This window comes from Cyprinodon tularosa, unplaced genomic scaffold (genome assembly GCF_016077235.1).
Source record: "Cyprinodon tularosa strain WSP-4 unplaced genomic scaffold, ASM1607723v1 ctg1192, whole genome shotgun sequence".
In the NCBI taxonomy this organism is placed as follows: domain Eukaryota; kingdom Metazoa; phylum Chordata; class Actinopteri; order Cyprinodontiformes; family Cyprinodontidae; genus Cyprinodon; species Cyprinodon tularosa.
The window spans coordinates 94,971-109,514 of NW_024037995.1; the positions used below are offsets into that span (position 1 = coordinate 94,971).

General features: G+C 38.9%; 1 protein-coding gene across 1 annotated transcript; it reads right to left on the minus strand.

Moving 5' to 3' along the window:
• Positions 1 to 972: 972 nt before the first annotated feature.
• Positions 973 to 8,369, minus strand: LOC119772671 (FUN14 domain-containing protein 1-like). Its single transcript, XM_038269206.1, has 5 exons — positions 8,211 to 8,369; positions 7,795 to 7,948; positions 4,612 to 4,687; positions 4,412 to 4,540; positions 973 to 1,472 (listed from the first exon to the last, which is right to left on the minus strand). Exons 1-5 carry the CDS (start codon positions 8,227 to 8,229, stop codon positions 1,395 to 1,397), a joined length of 456 nt encoding a protein of 151 aa, XP_038125134.1. The 5' UTR covers positions 8,230 to 8,369; the 3' UTR covers positions 973 to 1,394.
• Between the last annotated feature and the right edge of the window lie 6,175 nt (positions 8,370 to 14,544).

Sequence of the window (14,544 nt, forward strand, 5' to 3'; positions counted from 1 at the left end):
ACCTTAAATGCACCAGGGAGCGTTATCACAGATCCTTCCTCCCAGCAGCTGGAAGACTCTAGAACCACCACTGTTCCCAGTAACCTCAACCAGTTCTTCCATTCAGGCTGATTCTGCTCAGTTTCTACCTCAGTCAGTTAAATAACCTGCTGCTGTCATTCTGCACATCTCTGATGTTGCTGCTATTTTCAAATTACTGGAAAAATGTCCATAGCTGCATATTGGTTATTTATTGTTCATCTACAGAGTATTTATATGGTAAAAACACTTTACAGGATTTATTGTTAATCTTTTAACTCTTCACTGTTATTCTTATACATTTTTCTAAGGTCCACATTTGTGTGACCATTTTTTTTCTATTATCTTTTGCTGCTGTAACACCAGAATTTCCCCATTGTGGGACAATAAAGGGATTTTCTATTCTATTCTGTTCTATTCTATTGTTATGAAAGAGGAATAGGGCCACTAAAATAATAATGGTTAACAGATTTTTAAATTTTATTTCAGTATGAGAAAAAAGTCAGAATTCTGACAGCTAACAACCATGTTAGCATCCAGCCGTAGCCATGTCTGTTTTAGAGTCTAGTTCTCTTGTTTTAATCTCCTTCTGTTCTTCCATTAATCAAATATCATCAGCAGGGACGGAAAAAGTCGCCTAATTCCATAATTTTCCACCAATGTGTTCCTGTTCCTCTCAAACATCTCACATCTCTGTCAGTGAAGCTGAGTGATCCTCATCTCTGCCTTCATGGAGCCCATCTACTTTAAGATCCACAATTCTGAGATTCAAGTCAGAATTCTGAGATTTAAGTCGGAATTCTGTCTTTTTTCCCATATTAAAATTGAAATAATATTTAAAAATCAGTTAACTTCTTTTTTTCAGTGGCCCTTACTCTCTTCCGTAGCTTATATTCTAAAGATTGAACTGTAAATAATGGTCCCTCCTAGAGAGGTGAGAAAAAGAACAAAAGACTGATTTGAGAAGTTTTTATTGGATGAAGTTAGCGATCCACAGTCTTCCAGCATCCACAGCATGATTAACTAAACACACACATATAAAAAGGAGACGTCAGTGTTTCAGATGAACCATCAGAGGACCATCTGAAACCATGGCAACCATTGATTGAAACCTCTGGCAGGTCAAAGTTGATCTAGATGCTGGAAAAATAGTGCAGGAGTTTTCCTTCCGGAACAATTTCAGTTTGGATCAAATAAATAGAAAACAGGATTAAGGAAGCTGTTAAGTTCTCCATCTTTCTGCTGCAGCATCATCAGACCACTGCAGCCTACAGAGCTTTAACTGACAGTTTAACAGGAGAACGATGTGCAGCTTCAGAGGACCCCCCCCCCCCCCCGTGATCAGCAGGGACACTGACTCTGCTCCTCTGCTCGTCCTAAGACGCCAGGCCCAGCAGGAATCCTCCCACGAAGCCGCTGGTCACTACTACGTTTTTCTTCACAAACTCTGTGGACTGAAGAGAGACAGAAAAAAAACCACATGATTAAATTCTATTCAGTTTATTTCTATAGCTCCAATTCACATCATGTCATCTCAGGTCACTTTCCAGTTCACCAGATCATCCAGTCAGATTGATTCAAAGTTTTCTATCTAAGGAAAACCAGCTGATTGCATCGACTCATTGACTCTTCAGCAATCCCTCACACTAAGCATGCTTGTAGCGACAGTGGAGAGGAAAAACTCCCTTTGAACAGGAAGAAACCTCCAGCAGAACCAGGCTCAGTGTGAGCGGCCATCTGCTGAGGCCCACTGGGGTTCAAGGAGACAGAAGCAGACATAGAAAAAGAAGCATAGATACAAAAGGCAACTGTCAACCAGCTCCACAGGCGGCCCCGTCCAGGAAACACACAGCCAGGCAGACGAGCTCCGAGCCAGCTCCCATGTCAGAGGATGAAGAGAGCACATCCAGTTAGTCACAGTCAGAGAAACAGGACTACACTGGAAAACAGGCCAAGCTCCAACATCTAGAAACAAAGGTGTTGATGGCAGCAGCACAGCTGATATTTGTACTTCATATAGGGCCCACCCAGATAATGTTGCTTACGGGCCTACTGTTGTGTCGTTACGCCATTGTGTCAAAGAACACTACTGCCACCTACTGGTTAGTGACGTCAAGGTGCGGTATCGGCTGTTGATCAAGTCCCAGTGCTGTATCTGGTGTTTGTCACAACGCGCTATTATCCAAGTCATCTTGAAAACCTTCTTCTTCCAAATGTTGGCTACATATTACGGGTTTTTTCTCTGGCCAGAAGTTCGATGGCAAATCCTCCCTCTTCAAGTTGGCGATCCAACGACCAACCCGTCCGTGGAGGATCAGGAATCAGAAAGGTGGAATAACTCTTTCTTTCACTTTTACCCGATGTATTCCAGCATCCAGCTGCCATGCACGTGGGCATTGTCAGTTTCACTATAGCTCTGGTGAATTTCAATGGTGAAGTCCTCTGGAAATCTTCAATAATTGTTGTTGATTGCAGATGTGTCTAGTAGTTCCCATTGATTTAGCTTGGAAAGCGGGGAGAATGGCGCTAGGCTTACCGCACCGTGACGTCACTGCTGGAAGATGGCAGGAGGGAGGGGCTACTATATTTGGGGTAAAATGGCCGCTCACAGACTCAATGATTGTTATGAAAATTTTTATTTTTATTTTCTTACTGATTAACGCTAAATTTATTAAATCACAGCAAATGTTTTAGTTTTAGGTATAAATAATGATCCATTGATTATTCCTGCTGACCAGACTTTTCCTTAACAGCCCCCACCGCCCCCGCCCAGTCTCCCGGAGCTCCACAGGGACAGGTCTGAATGACCTCCGACCCACAGCTCTGACATCATCAACCAACAGCATCACTGTGAACCCACATCGCTACGTCCCCCCCAGTTCCAGCCTCCCACTCAGGCGGGCGTCAGTTTCTAACCTGCTGTAACACAGCTCCATTCATCTCTTTCCAATTTATCATTTTTAAATGTCTCATAGTGGTACCAAAACCTGAGCTAATAAACAGATGAGCCGGTCCGGTCTTTGGGACCCATCACCATGGCAACCATGCTCCCACCTATGGCCGTCAAAGCAGAGCATAGCTACATTCTTTTACTGGAAAACAACGTCAGAGAGCTGCTAAGTTTGCAGCATGGCTGCCCCCTAATGGTGAGACAGAGATTTAAGAAAACTATATATTGAAAATACTTTACACAATTTATAAATGTATATAAATTATTAATATTATGAATATTTGGGAAATGATTCAGACTTTTTCATTTTACTATTGGATTTTAATTTCATTATTTTGAGGCCAAAGAAACACAAGTTGCTGGGAGTTATGTAGTCATGGCAACAGATCCTGCTTGCTGTAAATGTACACAGGAGGAGGAAATACATCTCGGATTCGTCTCCTCATCTTATCTCCTCGACCTCAGAGCGCACCGGAACGTTCGGACACCTGTAACCATGGCAACCTGCCTGTAGCTCAGAGTCAGATGAGATGGTGCCGCTGCGCACTTTCACATTTATTTATGCAGTTTAATGTAACCATGGTATTTTAGAGTGTGATCCTGGGTTCTTCCTGTAATGGAAGAACTGTTCAATAACATTTAAATAGTATAATTATAGAATTATTTTCTTTGCATAAAAGGATTCTGGAGGTAATAGAGTCCCGTGTGACATCATCACCAGGTTCCTGCCAGCTGATCTAATCTACGCTGTTATTACTGTGAAGTTTAATTAACAGCTCAGATATTCACCTGAGAACTGATGATGTTCCAGACCCTGCTTGGTGCCCTGAAGGCTATATGACAATAAAGTAGTGAATCTCAATCTATTTACTTATTGTTTTATTGGATTTTAAATATGCCTATAGGCTCATAGGTCTTTAGTCCACAAAATAAAAAATATTCACAGCACCTCCTGATCTAAATGCCTTCCAGAGGCGCTGAGCTTTGGAACCGCCACGGATCGTTACCATGGCGACGCTCCAAAGCAGCGGCCAAAAATTTGTAAAAATTAATGCTAGAACTGTAAATATACAGTCATATGTTTATATTACTATTTTTTTATGTATTTATTGGTTTTAAAGGCTGCACTTTAAAAAAATGTAATTATCTAGAGCTGTTTTAAATGAAATTTCTTTTTGCTTATATTCATGTATCCAGAATAAACCTGTTTAAGGATTCAGGTAAACAGACGCTTCTCTCTGAGCTCCTGCATCACAGGAGCTTCGCTCTCTACCAAAGTCACCAAAACCTGCATCCCATCCAACATGGAGGAAGCAGCTTCTTCTTCTCTTGTTTTTACTCAGTGAGACGGACCTGGAACATGTCCAAACGATCACAGCAGGGAGTTGTGATCTGAAGACAGGATGAAGGTTGCTTTGGACGGTTGGATCCCGGTGAACCTACCCGCTCCATGAAGGTGTTCAGCTCGGGGACAGCCTGGTCCGTTCCCTTCTTCAGCTGCTTCTTAGCCTTGTTCACGTCCTTCTCCACTCGCTTCCAGTCCACCTGGATGTAGCCGCTGTTATTGGCGATCTGAAAGCAGACATCAGTGAAACGGAGGAGAGAGCAGCAGGAGAACAGCACCAACAGAGGAGGAGTAATACCTGCAGCAGCAGAAGACCTCCACCTACGGCTGTGGCAGCCACCTTTCCCACCTTCTGGAAGAGATAACCTGCACACCTGGAAGGGAAACAGGTGGGGGAGGGGGGTCAGTGAGAAGAGAAACAGCTCAACAGCAGGAACCTTCAGATGACCATTACTGCCCCGCCCCTTACCCTGCTGCCCTTAGATCTGTTTAACCATGGTACGGCAGGCAGCGCAGGTGAATAATGTGACAGATGAGCTCACAGCAGAACATCACACAGCTTTCATGCTCTGTCCTGTCTGGATTCAAAGCTCTACACGACCCAATAAAAACTGCAGATTAAAATATTTCACCCCGTCAGCAGCCTATGATCTGACGCCATTTCAAAGCCGTAGACCAGTAACTCTGGGAATGGAGGAGGGGGGGGCCTGCAGCAGCCAGCGATGGCCGCTAGACGAAACAGGAACATTAGTTGGTGAGAAAAGCTGAAGAAGCTGTTAGATCAACCAGAGGGTGATCATCCAGTCCTGGAGCTCTGCTGCCCCCTACCTGTCAGAGGCGTCTCTGCTGGTCAGCACATAGATATCCATAATAAAGACTAGATGTCTTACGGCGGAGTCTCAAACGTCATAACCGGCGGCCATCTTACCTCAGGCAGGCTTTCTGTTGTGCTCTGTGGTACCTAATGTAAGGTGAGTGATCAGCACGAACACAAATACTCTTACCTCACTGAATTCTTGACGGATTTACAAACAGTTTGGTTTCTTACAAACATTATGAACGTGGCTATAATTCTAGATGCTTGAACATGACGAAATTGCAGATTTTCTTGTCGAAAAATGACTTAATCGCGCAGCATAGTTGTGCATCACGGCTACTTGCGCAAGTTATCAAGGCTGAGACTATTAGTCAATTATATAGGTTTTACTGACACCAATAACGATTGTATGACAATTAATCTTTGGTGTAAATTACAATCTTTGTGGATGTGGTTGTAGTTATTAGTTGGCTAATAACAATAATCTGAGTGTTGTTGTATTTTCATTATTAGCCTAACGTTAGCTGGCTAATAACAAGAAGCTGCGAAGTGAGACCTAACGTTAGTAAGTTAGCAGCTAACGTTACAGTTTAGCTAGCTGCTAACGTTAACCAGCAACTTTACATCAGTGGAAGAGGCAGAATTTAACATGATTTCCAATCGATTTGGTCTGTCAACACATCTTACATTATGTTACAGGAATTTGCTGGGTTTATTAAAAGGAAGATGCCAGACTTTTGCTATGACATAATAGTATTACAAGACTGTTGTTGACTCAAAGCTTTTATAAGCTTGTATTAGTTTCATTTGGACAACTTAAAGATGGTGTTGTGCCAAACATTTTCAACTTTCCAGCTCATCTTCAAAGGGCATGTGTATCATTGAAATTTAATCACATATTGATATACCAATCTTATACACTGTGAATTGTTGTTGGTCACTTTTGTTTTTGTTTCTGCAGGTTATATAATGTGTAAGCAGGAGGAGAAGATCTTCCATCCCCGTTTGCTGACATTCCTGCACTAGTACATGACCACAGCTACCTTCCTGTCCGCTTTGATGGCCTTGTGGACAACGCTCTCTTGTACATTACACAGAAGCTCAATAAAACCGTCCTTTTCAAAGGGCATTAGCCAAGCTATGTTTTTTGGGTCATTTTTTAAATCTCTGTCTTCCATGTGTATACCATCACAGTAGTGTAGGTGGGGATTTCAACATGCTTCATCTATATATACTTGTGAAGGGGACTATTGTACCAATTTTAATAGCAAATAAATGTCACTTTTATAATGGTTTAAAAATAGGAACTTTTGTGTAATTACCCCTGATATATAATCCGAATAGTCTACATGAAACTTCAAAGTGTTACCTTTAATTTGAAACCTGGATTATGCTTCTACACCAAGAGGTTGCCACACAATAAGCCTTTTTTGTCAGTATTTCATATTTTATTATAACAATAATATTCATATTATAAAAGTATGTATGTAAATATAAATAAATTAGGACTGTGAAATAATTAATCACACCCAAATAAAAGTGTTTATTTATATATATATATATATATATATACACACATATTAAAATATATATATAAATATGTATATATACATATTTATATATATATACATAATTTTATTTATATATATACATATTTTTATATATATACACATATTTATATATATAGGTATCTATATCTATATAGATATCTATATATCATGTTGCCATTCAGTACACTGAGTTTTATTAGCATATATTGATTTAACATAAATACCTTGTGCATGTGTATATTTATTGCACCTGTATGTTCTATTCAATGTTCTTTTCATATGAAATACCATGGTTATAATTATTCATAAGTGTGCAGTATCATAACTACATGTCTGACTTTTGTTTAACAAACCAAACAATTAGACAATTCAGGAAGTTATGGTTATTTCAGTACATGCGCCTTTAAAACACAATGTTACGAATGAGCGAGCTGCCTGTAGCAAGATGGCCGCCACGTGCGGACGTCGACCCCCATTGGCCAGCAGCGCGGACGAGACATCTAGCCTTTATTATGGATGTCTATGGGTCAGCAGGACTCTCTTTCAGTTCCTCCAGTTCTCCTGCCAGCTGGTCTGCAGGAGGTCCAGGAGGTCTGCTTTAGTCTGATGAAAGGTTTCTGATCTGCTCCTCTGACCAAACCAGTTCACATTATCGCCTCCATTCCTACTGGAAGAGCACTGGGGGCGCCTCCGTCCTCCATTCCCACTGCCACTAACCATCTAATAACTGAAGTCAGAGGCCCCTGGGTTTGGCCCCTCCCAGTCCAGCACCTACACATAATCTGGAGCCCTACTGCACGAAATAATGAAGAAAAGAAAAGGAACATTTGCTTTTAGCAAAGAGAAAATCTGATCAGACCTGAAAACCTTTCAAACTGCTGCATAGTTTCCTTTTTACAGGAACCAGGTCCCTCACTGGGGCCCCTCTGACCTGCAGGAGGTCTTCAGACTCCTCCTGCTCCTTCCAGCTGGAGGAGAACTGCTCCTCCTGTTAATGTTTTCACTGCTGATCTAGAATCAAATATCTCGCTGGATGGAAACATGACTTCAGATTATTGTCCCACTATTGGCTGAAGGCAGGAGGGACAGCATGGGGGGGGGGGGCAGTTCTTACCATCCACTCACTCCTCCTATGGCGATCTGCGTGGCCACGGAGCGTTTGGCCCCCAGGGGCCCGGAGTCCTTCCCGAACAGGCGGCTCCACCATCGCTGCCGTTTAGCGTATTCCGTCAGATCCACGACCTTGTCGTAAATTTCCTCTTCGACATCTTGATGAGGAAAAAACAGACAGATTAGCAGGAGGCAGAGTCCAGTTCTACTGGACCGGAACCAGGACCAGAACCAGCACCGAGACCGGAACCAGGACCAGAACCAGCACCGAGACCAGGACCGAGGAAAACAGCGTTAGCTCGGAGCTAGCAGGCGGCTAACGGTTAGCACAGAGACAGAAAGGCTTCATCAGTGGAGAGCTGCTTTGCTCATGGGCCACGGAAGGAGTTCAGCTACGGACAGAAAAAGAGCAGAGCTCACCTTTGCTGCGGCTCGCCATCTTGGAGTGTGGTGGGATGTCCCTCTGCGGGACCCGTCATTTGCATAAAGTGGACAGAAACAGGAAAGAGAAAGTGATCTCTGCAGAGACACTTCCTCTGTCCCACAGAGACATTTCCACTGTCCCACAGAGACACTTCCACTGTCCCACAGAGACATTTCCACTGTCCCACAGAGACACTTCCATTGTCCCACAGAGACACTTCCATTGTCCCACACAGAGACACTTCCACTGTCCCACAGAGACACTTCCTCTGTCCCACAGAGACACTTCCATTGTCCCACACAGAGACACTTCCACTGTCCCACAGAGACACTTCCACTGTCCCACAGAGACACTTCCATTGTCCCACACAGAGACACTTCCTCTGTCCCACAGAGACACTTCCACTGTCCCACAGAGACACTTCCATTGTCCCACACAGAGACACTTCCACTGTCCCACAGAGACACTTCCTCTGTCCCACAGGTTTATTTATTCATTCCTTAATTCAGATGTTTTTAAAAGCTACTCTAATTAAAGCGCCCCCTGTTGATCCACAGCAGCGGCTCCAGGTTGCTGAGTTTGACCTGCAGCTTCCAGAGAAACATTTTCCTATAAAATAAATTCTTCCTGTTTTACTGTGAATAAAATAATAAAATAATAATGTGCTGCATTTGGACAGTTATTAGAAACCATCTGATGATGCTGAGCTTAAAATGAACAGATCCAGTCAGGTGACTGATTTATATTAGATTTATTGGCTTCAGAGGAATAATCTGAACATGAGCAGCTGAGGGCAGCACTGCTTAAAGCACCGAGGTTCTCGGTTTGAATCCCTGCATCAGGTGCTGCCCATGGAGCCACAGTCTGAGGGACGGCAGCCCTGATCATTCAGCCTCTGTGACGCTGTGTTTTTCCCCATGATGGACAGGCTGTTTTTCCCTTCATCAGTCACCTTTAGAATCACTAAAAACTGGATAATCCAGTCTGCTAATCCCAAACTATCTATGCTGCTACTGATTGGAATCATTTATTAGACTGGATGTTAAAACAAGACAAAAATCATCAACCATTTATCACCAAGAATGAAATTCAGTTGGTTTTTATTTTTCCTACAGTTCTTAACCCAGTTTTATTCATAGCTTTATGCCAATAAGTTAACCAAAGAATTTTCACCATGATGTCGTTAAAGCAATAACTGCATCAGTCGGGGTTAAATCATTTATCGTCAGCTGAAGCATGATTTAAAATAAAACTGTCGTTCATTGGGAGGGTCTCTGGACCAGGAATGTAAATAAAGCTCAAGATTAGATTCGACGGCCCTCTGGATAAACAAACACCCAATAAATGGGATTTCTTTCCCTGAAATACGAAATGTAAAATTGCACTAAATCGGCTTATTTGATTTTGTCTCCGACATATCTTAGGATCTAGTGCTGGGATTCCAACACACAGCGAAACAAGAGGAAATGCTAACAAAGCAAGTCCAAACATTTTAATAAGATAAAAATCCACGTTTAGTTTTTCATTTTGGTGTTATTAAAATTTAGCTATCTGAAATTTAACTGGTCATATATCTATAGTTGATATCTATAATGGCAATTTGATGTCAATAATTGGATTTATGGATATTAAGAGTGCCATATAAATTGATATCTGAAATATTAACTGGATTATGGAGATCTGGAATTAAAAAAATCCTAGATAGGAGAAATGTTATTTTAGATATCTGACAGTAAAAGCCGAATACACACGAATGGGAAACCCCACATTATTTATACTAGTGAAAATTTGAATTTAACATGTTTAAAATTATCATTTTAGATAGGAAGAATGATATTTTAGATGTCTGAAATGTTCATTTTGTCTTGGAAGAAATGCATTTTCGACATCTGAAACACACATTCTGTCAGGCTAATAAATGACAAAATATTTATTCTTAATAGTACAGTAATATTTTGTGCAATCTGAAATGTAGTTTTTGCTGAAAAAATGTACTTTGGGATATCTATATTTATAGTTCTGACTAGGATTGTAGTTTTGAGCAGGAAGAATGTAATTTTAGAGATCTACAGAAGGAACAATAGAGGTTCTAATAAATGCTAAAATGGCCTGCCATACCCTTGAACAAACTGACAGGCTGCCTGACCAATAGGATTCAGGGAAAATTCGCTTACGTACTACCAATACAATGAAGCGAGCCAATCGCGTGGCATGAGAACGGTGAACGTTTGTGTTGGACGCGGAAAAATTCAAAGCAGAAACATCACTTTTGAAAAGGCGGATTTGGCATAAACTGGTATGTGAATGGTTCGGATGGAAATTGAGATAGGAAATGAGGAAGACGAGGATTTTGAAGGGTGGACGCCTGCGGGAAGAGGGAGAGGTCATGGAAGAAATAAAACTGATGAAGGAAGGGGAAAAGGTGACAGTTGGAAGGAAGTAGCTCAGAAGAAGAAAGGGTGGTTAGGAGGAAAGTTGTGAGGGAGGAATTTAAAGTAATATTAAAACTTAAAAATGAGGGAGAAAAGGATAAAATCAGTCCCATTGTGGTATCAAGAGAAATAAAAAAGAAAATTGGAGATGTTGAAATGGTAAAGATTTTGAGAGACGGAAACCTATTGGTAATATGTAAAGATATAGAACAAAAGAATAAGGCTTTAAATGTGGAGAGTATCTGCAAAAGAACTGTTCTGGAGAAAAAAATCATGGGAGAAAATAAAAAAATTAGAGGAGTGATTTAATGGATCCCTCTTGATGAAGATCTTGATAAAATCAAGAGAAGTGTTGTGGGTGCAAAGGTGAACAACTTGAAAAGATTATCAAAAACAGTGAATGGAGAAAGAGTAGGAAGCTTGTCAATCCTCATTGAATTTGAAGATGAAGAGCTGCCAAAAAACATCAAAATAGGATACCTCAATTTTCAGGTCAGACCGTATGTACCTCCAACACTTCGGTGTTTCAAATGCCAAAGATATGGACACATAGCAGCAGTCTGCAAAGGGAGGCAAAGATGCCCAAAATGTGGAGAAAATCACAAATTAGAAGAGTGTAAAGAAGAACAAGAAAAATGTTGTAACTGTGGAGGGAGCCATAGAGTCACGTTTGGAGGATGTGAAGTAAGGAAAAGGGCAAAAGAAATCGTACAGATTAAAACAACTAAAAACATAAGCTATGCAGAAGCAGTTAAGAATGTGAAGGAACAGGAAACAAGAGAGATTAAACAAACAGTGAGACAAACTACACAACAAAGCAAAGTACAGACAGAAGAAAGAGCCACAATTCCAGTGGAAAAACTAATATTATTCATAGCTTATGTTATCAACTGCACTGACCAAGCCAAACACAAAACTGAGAAGATTAAAATAATAGTGAGAGGAGCTGAAAAGTTTTTGGGATTTAAAGAGGGGTCATGGGAGAACATAAATAAAGAGTTGGAGGAAGATGGGAGACCAGGACCTTCGGGTGAAAACGGTTCATATTAATACTACAATGGAACGCTAGAAGTTTAATCGCTAATGGACAGGAACTTAAAGGTTATATTAATGAGCTGGAAGAACAACCGGAAATTGTTTGTGTTCAGGAAACATGGTTAAAAACAACATTAGATTTTGTGATTAAAGGATATGATAGTGTAAGAAGAGATCGAGCAGAGGGAAGTGGAGGAGGATGTGCAATATTTATCAAAAAAGGAATACAATATCAGATATTGGGGAAAGGGAAAGAACTAGAATATGTGGTAATTGAGATATGGGAAAAGAAGGTAAATTAAAAATAATAAACTTTTATAATCCATGTAAAACATTATCGATTGAAATAATGGAGGAGTTAACTGAATATTTGGAAGGGAAGGTAATTTGGTGTGGAGATTTTAATGCTAATAGTACAGTGTGGGGTAAATGTAATGACAAAAACGGACAAGTTATAGAAGAAATAATGGAAATGAAAAATCTAGTATGTATTAATGATGGAAAGGGAACAAGAATCAATATAAGAACAGGGATGGAATCAGTTATTGATTTAACAATTGTCTCAAATGTTTTAGCTGGTATTTGTGATTGGTTCATTGATAAAAAATCAACAATAGGTAGCGATCATTTCCCCATAACAGTAAGAGTAGGGCTAAATTTAAATAATAGGAATATTAAAATTGGGAAAAAGTATAATTTTAATAAGGCTGACTGGACTAAATTTAGATATTTGAGTCAAATAAACTTAGAAAAAGTAGACATGAGTATGGATATAAATGATTTAAATTTAATAATTGGTCATATAATAATGGAAGCAGCAGATAATTCTATAAAGAAATCAGGGAGTAAGAATGATAAGAAAATGGTTCCATGGTGGACAAATGAGTGTAAAGAAGCAATTAAGTTAAGAAATAAAGCATTTAAGACACTCAAATATAACCCAATTTATAAAAATGTAATTGATTATAAAAGAAAACAAGCAATAGTAAGGACAACTATAAAGAATGCAAAAAGAGAATATTGGAAAAAATTCTGTAATACGATAGGGAAAGAAACAAAAATAGAGAAAATTTGAAAGGTAATCAAAATAATGAATGGTATAAAAAGAGAGTTTGACTGTCCTGTTCTAAAAATAGATGATACAAACATAATAAGAGATGAAGATAAAGTTGAAATATTGGCAAGAATGTTTAGTAAATTTCATAGTTCAAATAATATTAGTGAAAATGGAAGAAAAGGTAGAGAAAATAGAAAAATTAAATATAAAGATTTTATACAGAGCGTTGAAGAAACAAATAATTTGTTAAATGTTGAGTTTACAAAAACGGAATTGAACAATGCACTTAAAAAGACAAAAAACACAGCACCAGGTAAAGACCAAATCTGGTATAGAATGATAGGGCAACTTAGTGAAAAATCTAAACATATAATATTACAACTATATAATAAAATTTGGGAGGAGGGAAAATTACCGTTGAACTGGAAGGAATCAATTATAATACCGATAGCCAAACCAGGAAAAGATCATTCAAACCCAGAAAACTACAGATCAATAGCCTTAACATCTAATTTATGTAAAATAATGGAAAAAATTATTAATAATAGACTAGTATATTATCTAAATAGTAAAGGATATATATCAAAATATCAAAGTGGTTTTCGAAAAGGGAGGAGCACTAACGATCCAACGCTCTGTTTAGAGCACGAAATTAGAAGAGCACAAGTAAATAAAGAAAGTGTAGTGGCTGTATTCTTTGATATATGACATGATGTGGGTGGATGGATTATTAATTCAATTATACAAGTTTGGTATTAAAGGGAGAATATTTAAATGGATTAAAGACTTTTTAACAGGTAGGAAAATACAAGTTAGAATAGGAGAAACTACCTCCGGAAAATATATATAAGTCCACTATTGTGATAATAAATGATGTATTTAAAGATATTGAAAAAGACATGGGGTGTTCACTATTTGCAGATGATGGAGCTGTTTGGAAACGAGGGAAAAATGTTGATTTTATTGTTAAAAAATGACAAAAGGTTATTATTGAAATAGAGAAATGGGCGTTGCAATGGGGATTTAAATTCTCAGTTGATAAAACGAAAGTAATGTTATTTACTCAGAAAAAAATAAACAAGGAAATAAAATTAAAATTATATAAACAAGAGTTAGAGCAGGTAAAGTGTATACAATTTTTACGATTATGGTTTGATGAAATTTTAAAATGGCATATACATATACAAAAAGTTGTTGATAAATGTAAGAAAATCTTGAATATTTTGAGATGTTTGGCTGGCAGTGACTGGGAAGCAGATAGGAAATCACTAAAACAGATTTACTCAGGAATGATAAGATCCAACATAGACTTTGGTTGTTTAGTGTTCGGTTCAGCAGCTAAAACACATCTAACCAAATTAGACATTATCCAACATCAGGCACTAAGATTATGTACTGGAGCATTTAAAACCACACCAACAGCAGCATTAGAAATAGAAATGGGAGAAATGCCATTAGATTGAAGAAGAACAAAATTAGAAATCAATTACTGGTTAAATTTACAAGGAAATAATGGGGATCACCCAACTTTGGACATTTTAAATCCATGCTGGGAAAAAGAAAAGAAAGAAATGAGGAGTTTTGGATGGACAATTGAAAATAAAATAAAATTTTTTTAAATGAATAGTTTAGAAATGAGTCAAACAACACCAATATCAATGATACCTCCCTGGATTCTACCAGAAGCAACAGTAGATATGTCACTAATGGAAAAGAAACAAGATAAATCGTACACGGTAGATATTAATTTAGTACAGTTACATTTAGACAGTTATTATCAATATATTCAAATTCATACTGATGCAT